At 56.4% G+C, this 6,413-nt stretch overlaps 3 protein-coding genes across 3 annotated transcripts in view; 1 reads left to right on the top strand and 2 right to left on the bottom strand.

Annotated features, from left to right (window-relative positions):
- Window positions 1-1,118: 1,118 nt before the first annotated feature.
- SPRG_14993 (hypothetical protein) lies at window positions 1,119-2,648 on the bottom strand (the record flags this gene model as incomplete). The annotated part of the gene is made up of 3 exons (XM_012354116.1): window positions 1,119-1,709; window positions 2,309-2,535; window positions 2,588-2,648. The coding sequence occupies 3 exons, from the start codon at window positions 2,646-2,648 to the stop codon at window positions 1,119-1,121; spliced, it is 879 nt and encodes a 292-aa protein (XP_012209506.1).
- Window positions 2,649-2,651: 3 nt separating this feature from the next.
- SPRG_14992 (serine/threonine protein kinase) lies at window positions 2,652-4,660 on the bottom strand (the record flags this gene model as incomplete). The annotated part of the gene is made up of 9 exons (XM_012354115.1): window positions 2,652-2,991; window positions 3,049-3,424; window positions 3,479-3,696; window positions 3,745-3,807; window positions 3,902-4,030; window positions 4,077-4,142; window positions 4,190-4,291; window positions 4,343-4,414; window positions 4,461-4,660. The coding sequence occupies 9 exons, from the start codon at window positions 4,658-4,660 to the stop codon at window positions 2,652-2,654; spliced, it is 1,566 nt and encodes a 521-aa protein (XP_012209505.1).
- A 214-nt stretch (window positions 4,661-4,874) lies between these two features.
- The window catches only part of SPRG_21481 (hypothetical protein), a gene marked incomplete at both ends in the record, with an annotated part of 2,506 nt that continues 967 nt past the window's right edge, over window positions 4,875-6,413 (top strand). Inside the window, 9 exons of the mRNA XM_012354124.1 lie at window positions 4,875-5,062; window positions 5,110-5,181; window positions 5,231-5,296; window positions 5,350-5,415; window positions 5,467-5,526; window positions 5,576-5,638; window positions 5,689-5,748; window positions 5,796-6,019; window positions 6,066-6,308. Of these exons, the coding sequence (XP_012209514.1) occupies window positions 4,875-5,062; window positions 5,110-5,181; window positions 5,231-5,296; window positions 5,350-5,415; window positions 5,467-5,526; window positions 5,576-5,638; window positions 5,689-5,748; window positions 5,796-6,019; window positions 6,066-6,308 (1,042 nt within the window). The remainder of the gene's footprint in view (window positions 5,063-5,109; window positions 5,182-5,230; window positions 5,297-5,349; window positions 5,416-5,466; window positions 5,527-5,575; window positions 5,639-5,688; window positions 5,749-5,795; window positions 6,020-6,065; window positions 6,309-6,413) is intronic.

Here is a 6,413-nt window from a genome sequence, read left to right as displayed (position 1 = left end):
GGCGTCTCGCGCACGAGCGGGTCGTCGTCGTTCTCGTCGACGGTGCTCGAGGTCGTCGAGGTGCTGGAGCGCGTGTTGCGGAAGAGCGGCGAGTGCAGACGACCGCGCGCACTCACGACGTTGGCCTGGCACGTTCGGATGCGTCCACGGGTGTCGACCATAGTTCTGCAGAGGTGGTGGAACCGGTAGGCTGGTGACAGGTCGGTGGTCCGCGCAGCGAACTGGCCAACTGGAAAAATACAGAAATGTTGGACGCCGGGTCGCGGCGAATGGCACCGCCGACGCTTTCTACCTTTCGCTTCAACGGGATATGTGTTCTTGAAGGTTTTAGAATCTCATTCCTGATACCTTGTACCTTTGCAATCTCTGGATCCAGCATGTATCGCCACAGGATATGCATTTTGGAAGGTTCTTGGTTCGTCGAGGTACTCTGTTAAGTACGGTTGAAGTCAATACAAAATACAAGCTATTGAACTTCTGCAAGGTCTTTTTTACAAAAACCAAGCATAATTTGATTAAGTGCGCTTTGACCTAATGCTGCCGTCTCCATGCGCCACGCGATGGACCGGTCTTTACCACCAAATGAGGACGTGCCGAGAGCATAATGGAGCAAGATGGAAGCAAGCAAGGAGGAAACACCCTCGTACAACAACGTCGGTGGCGAGATGGATGAGAAATACCGCGGTAACGGACTTGTTGACTGACGGAAAGAGCGTCAGGATGTCTGTCTTTGATGGGTCGTGAGAGAATCGTCAACAAGGGCGTTGGCAAGGCACGGTCCCAGCACACACGATCGTCGTCGCGTCGCAGCCACAGACGACTTGCATTATGGAACGAGCGCAAGGTGCGATGGCGCCATCCTTGGTCTCGAAACGTCTTTTGATGTCGCGTCCGCTCGGGCCTCAAGTTGTCGTTTTAAACATTAGTGGCGGGCGTCGGTCTCGGTCGCTAGCCCGTGCTTGCTCTACCGTCTTGAGAATAGTCATCACAAGCCACCGAGCTGCAAACATCTTCTCCACCTCATCGCTAACGAATCGAAGGTCTCTATGCACAACCAGAAACCAAGGAAAGAACAACAACTGTCTTACTCCATCGTCTTATCCCCTTGGTACTATTGTCTATTGGCTCGCTGTGTGTTTTGTCAAGGCGTAGTTGGCCTGGATCTCCTTCTCGGTCGCGCAGCTCCAGCCGGTGGGGCGGCAAAACCGACGCAGCGGTGCGTGCGACTCGGGAATATCGGCTGCCTCGACAAGCCACGTGTCCGAGTAGTCGAACGCGGGACTCACGGCCTCCGAGACAAGGCCAAAGTTGATGGACGTATCGAGGACCTCGGCGCCCTTCCACCAGCCGCCGGGGCACGTGAACTGCAGCACGTGGCCGAGGTGGACGTCCGGGCCAAGGACGAGCTCCGTCGTCTCAAGCGTCGCAGGATTGACCATGACGTACCGAATCGCGCTGCCCGCTTGCCAAAAATGGGCAATCTCCGACCGGTTGACGTGGATAAACATGACGGGGGCGACCATATAAAAGATGGTCGAGAGGCAGCCGCGGGTCGGCGGGCCGTCCCAGCCCGGCGTCGCCATGAGGTTCGTCGAGCGGTGCTGGACCGCGTAGTACCCGTTCTCTTCCGGGTGCGGCAGCATCGGGATGTGCTTAATGTAGTACGCGGCGTCGCGGCTCATGAGAAAAGGGCGGTGGTAAAAGCGAAACTGAACGCGCTCCAATAAACACCACCGACCACCAGCTGGTCCTTCTGGCTGCGATGGGTGCGAGGACTTTCCAGGTAACTCATCCAGGCGCAAAGGCCAGCGCCGAACACGCCGCCGTCGGCACGATGCGTGATGTGACGCTAGCGACCACTCGACTCGGGCCGCAACAACGACGATCGAGGAACCGTTACGACAGCACTTCGCAGTCAGTCGTCCAACTGGTGCCACGTGAGCAGGTTGCGCTATTAGTGCGTTAGCTTTGCCACGTCCAGACCACCAGCCAATACATAAACAACGTACTAGTACTCGTATAAGGATTAACTAGCATATAAAATAATATAGGCTGCTAGCAAGGCCAAGTCGAGCCTCTCGACGGTAAGACGCTGCTTCCGCCAGGTGCAAGAAGCTCGACCTCGGAACGGATCGTGGCGCGCATGTTCCAGTACACTATCGACGCATTGCCAAACCACTGCATCATCACCAATAGGCTGCCATACCCGTACGACAACATCAAGATCATGGTTTATATTAACTACACTGTACACTACTCATCCCTCGCATTGATCGTACTCGGCGACAGCTATGCCAAAGTCGCGGACCAGCACCGTCAGCTCGAGCGTCGTCGGTCGTTGTGTCGGGTCGAGCGACAAACAGCGAGAGCCGACCTCCAGCAGCCAATGAGGTGCCGCCGCCGCAAACGTGGGTCGCAGTGCACCGGATGTGACTTTGGACAAAATGGCTTGCTGACTCAGTGCTCGGCCGGACGACGCATTGAGCGCGTCGCTGTAGGGCACCTTGTGGGTGCTCATCTCGGACAAGATGACACCTATAGGACACAACAATCAGAAAAATCAGAAAAATCAGAAAAAAGTTCGAACCGAACGAGTAAATGTCGGCGGCCACGGTATACTCGGTGCCGAGAATGACCTCGGGCGCCATCCACTAGAACGTGCCAATGCCGTTGGTGAGCGTCTTTTGGTCGTCGAGGATGCGGGACGTGCCAAAGTCGCTGAGTTTCGTGCCATTCTTGGAATCCAAGAGCACATTGCGCGACTTGAGATCGCGGTGGATGATCACGGGCTCAAACGTGTGCAGAAACACGAGCCCGTACACGACGCTCTCGAGGATCGACGCCTTCGTCGCCCACGACACATTGTCCACAGTGGACGCGGCGAGGAAGCTGCGCAGGTCGCCGAGGTCGCAGTACTCGACGATGGCCTCAATGTCCATGAGGCGGCGCCAGCGCACGCCCAGCAGACGGACAATGTATGGACTCTCGAGCCTACAACCATTGAACGACCGTCAAGAAAACAATATGGATCGCATCGGAGGTAGAGACGTGTGGAGGAGCAGAATTTCGTGGATAAAAGCGTGGACGGAGGTGGGCGAGGGGTGCTTGACGCGCTTGAGAGCGACGGTGGTGTGGGCGTAAATACCGCGCCAGACGTCACCGTATGCACCAGATGCGAGTGGCTTGGTGCCGCAGAGAGCGATGGCGTCGGCGTCAATCTGGAGCATATGGAGCGTTGCCATCTCGTTTGGTCGGAGCGTCGACGCGAGGTAGTCGTCGTCGGCCGATCGCCGGGTTTTGACGGCGCGGCTGCCGCGTCGAATCGCGTAGACAGAGAAGAGGACGATGCACAGAAGGACAGCGGCGCCTCCAAGATAGATGTACGTGGTATAGGGGTACATCCACGACGAGCCAACGTTGGTATCTACGCGCGGACATGAGGTGGGATTCTACAAGGTTGTGGCGCAAACGACAGTACCAATCGGCGGCCGGTTGCGATCCGGGATGCAGACTGAGGTGGTTTCCCAGAGCCGTTTGATTTGGCCACGTGCTGCCATGCACTGCGCTTCGTCGTGCTGAATACGGTGGACGCGGTAGCCTTCGGTGGCATTGGGCAAGGCCGGCGAAAGGGCCGCGAGCGCTGCGTACGTTGTATTGTCGACCATGACACTTGGCACGTCGCAGTCGTCACAGACACTACGCTCGCCGTTGTTTAAACAGGATAAAACCCACAGGGCAGGGTACAAGTAGCGCAGCTCGGACGACACTTCGAGGCGCAAGATTGGCGTGTGCACGCCAATGAGCTCGCTACGCACATGAGAGCTCCGATATCTCGATAATTAGTACGTACAGGGTGCGCAGTCGTTTGAAATATAGCGAGAGAGGGTAAGTGCCCCTGTACGAGACGCAGTTGTCGAGTACTCTGCCAAACTTGGTCAAAATGGTCGATGTTTGGAGAACGTACAAATGCTCCAGGGTGTTGTCGACGCCACCGAGCCAAAAATCGCTAAAGCGCGAGTTCCGGAGCTCGCTATGATGGCGTTGAGAGAGGATGAAGCGTTGAGGATACGTCGTACAGTCGCCGGAGGTGCTCCAGTCCATAAAACTCCATCGTGCCTTGTACCAAGCAGTTGCGCAGTGTCCTAGAGACATCGTTGTAGGCACCATGGACGCATTCAATGCCTCGCACAAGCTCTCGAGGGCACGCGGCAGCTGCAGTCGTTCCAGCGCGCTGACCGATGGTTCGAAGTGTTCGTCCGACTCGGCGTCAATCGTTGCCTGCTCATAGACTCTATACGCAGACGCATGAGCTCTTCGTTCGACCACTTCATACTCGCCCTACAAGGCGCGCAGAGCCACGGGAAACTGCAGATACGCGTGCAGACTCGTGGCGCTCTGCACCTGCGCGAGTTCTCTAGGTCCACCATTGAAATGACAATATCGACCAAACGCGAGTGTACAGCGTATCGTGCGGGTACCGCGAGAGGTCGCCGAGCAGCCACGTGCTCTCGAGGTCAAACCGCGTCGCGTTGACCGGCATGACCATGGCGACTGCGCAGTCGCGATCGAGAAGGCAGGTCGCTGCCGCGCCGCACGAGCCATCCGCTACGAGCACGCGCTGCTGGGCGCTGAGGTCGTTGTATCCACACACTGTCTGCATGTGGCAAGGTCTCGACCGTCGTGAGGACGGCCAGCGTCGTCGCGATACTGCTGCTGTCCGACTGGCTGTCACCCAGAAGCGCGCCTTTTGCTTCTCGAATATGACTTATATGTCAAACATATATCAATACTGTCTCATGTACAGTTTGGTTTTTGGGGATTTTGGACACATTTGAGATTTGGGTAGAAAAGCCGGACCAGATTGCCATTCGTGAATGGCCTGCAAGTACGACGACCTCCGCGACGACGAGACTATCTTGACCAACGACGGCTCGTGCGCGGCAGCGTGCGTGCTTGGTCGCAACTGCTCGGTCGTCGAGACCCTACCGGCGAACGCGACGCGCTTTGATTTTGCTGCGGGCTACCTCCTCGGCGACCTTTCGCGCCACACGCCGGCCAATCTGTCCGCGCGACAATCAATATTTCTTGCTGAGCTAACGTTCTGTATAGCACACTGGTCAACGTCCAAGAGCGTCATTTGGCGCACAAGTACCGGCAGCTGCCGGCTGATCTTCGCTCGCTGTCCGTCGTGAAATGCAATTTGATTTTCTTCATGGACGACGAAGAGTAGATGGCTCGACAGCCATACCTTGGACACCTTGTACAACGTCCCCGTTCCCAGAGGCCTCGAGCGCTTGTCTGTCTTGCCAGGTGCACATGTAGAGAAATGACTCGGATGTGTATGTGTAGGATGCTTTCAAACTCGACCAAGACGGTCACTCTCTACCCGTTGCGCATGCGCCGCCTCCGCGATCTGTACGTCGTCGACAACATTCAATGCACAATAACGTCTCTCGGTACTGCTAGGTTCATTGCCAACGGCAGCGTCTCGCTAGACAATGCATTTCCGCCCACTTTAACCTACCTGTACGACGACTGGATGAGGATCAAACCGACATGCTCATGGGTATGGCAGGCACTTGGACCTGGTCAGCGACCTTTATTTCTACAAGCGCGACCTGTCCAGCCTTGAACGACTGTACAGCTTGGCTTTTTCAGAGTTGATGGGCACTGAGATTTGTGTTTTAGGGAGTTGTATGGTGTCACCAAACTCGAGGAATGGCGGCTCTCCAACCGCCTTCAACATTTGTACGATGCCTCAAGTCCTCTCACTCGCATTGATAGTTTTCCTCTAGTACCTGTCCCAACTGCAACATCACTGCTGCGCACCTCGACACCACATCGTTTCGCGCGCTCCAGCGTCTCCATCCGACCTCGAGCTTTCGCGTCCCAAGGCTTGAGAGCGGGCTCTGCGTGGGCGAGAACCTACGCGTGATGCCTCTCTGGGACGCCTACCCCCAGTACACGGCGTGTGTCATCTCCGATGAGATATCCTATCGCAGTCATCTGCAACTTTGGGGTGCGATTGAAAACCGTGACGCGTCCATCGTCACAACACTGCGTAGAGCTCAACATTTACCTCATTATCGCGGGCTCGCTGCTCGTGATTGCTAGCATCATTTCCTGTCTCTACTACACGAGCAAGATCTGTGCTACAACCCGTCGATCGTCCGACGACGACTACCTCGCGTCGACGCTCCGACCAAACGAGATGGCAACGCTCCATATGCTCCAGATTGACGCCGACGCCATCGTTCTCTGCGGCACCAAGCCACTCGCATCTGGTGCATACGGTGACGTCTGGCGCGGTATTTACGCCCACACCACCGTCGCTCTCAAGCGCGTCAAGCACCCCTCGCCCACCTCCGTCCACGCTTTTATCCACGAAATTCTGCTCCTCCACACGTCTCTAC

The sequence above is a fragment of the Saprolegnia parasitica genome, assembly GCF_000151545.1.
Source record: "Saprolegnia parasitica CBS 223.65 unplaced genomic scaffold supercont2.146, whole genome shotgun sequence".
Taxonomy (NCBI): domain Eukaryota; phylum Oomycota; class Saprolegniomycetes; order Saprolegniales; family Saprolegniaceae; genus Saprolegnia; species Saprolegnia parasitica.
The sequence above is the reverse complement of the archived record's forward strand: the minus strand, read 5'-3'. Positions and strand labels throughout refer to the sequence as shown.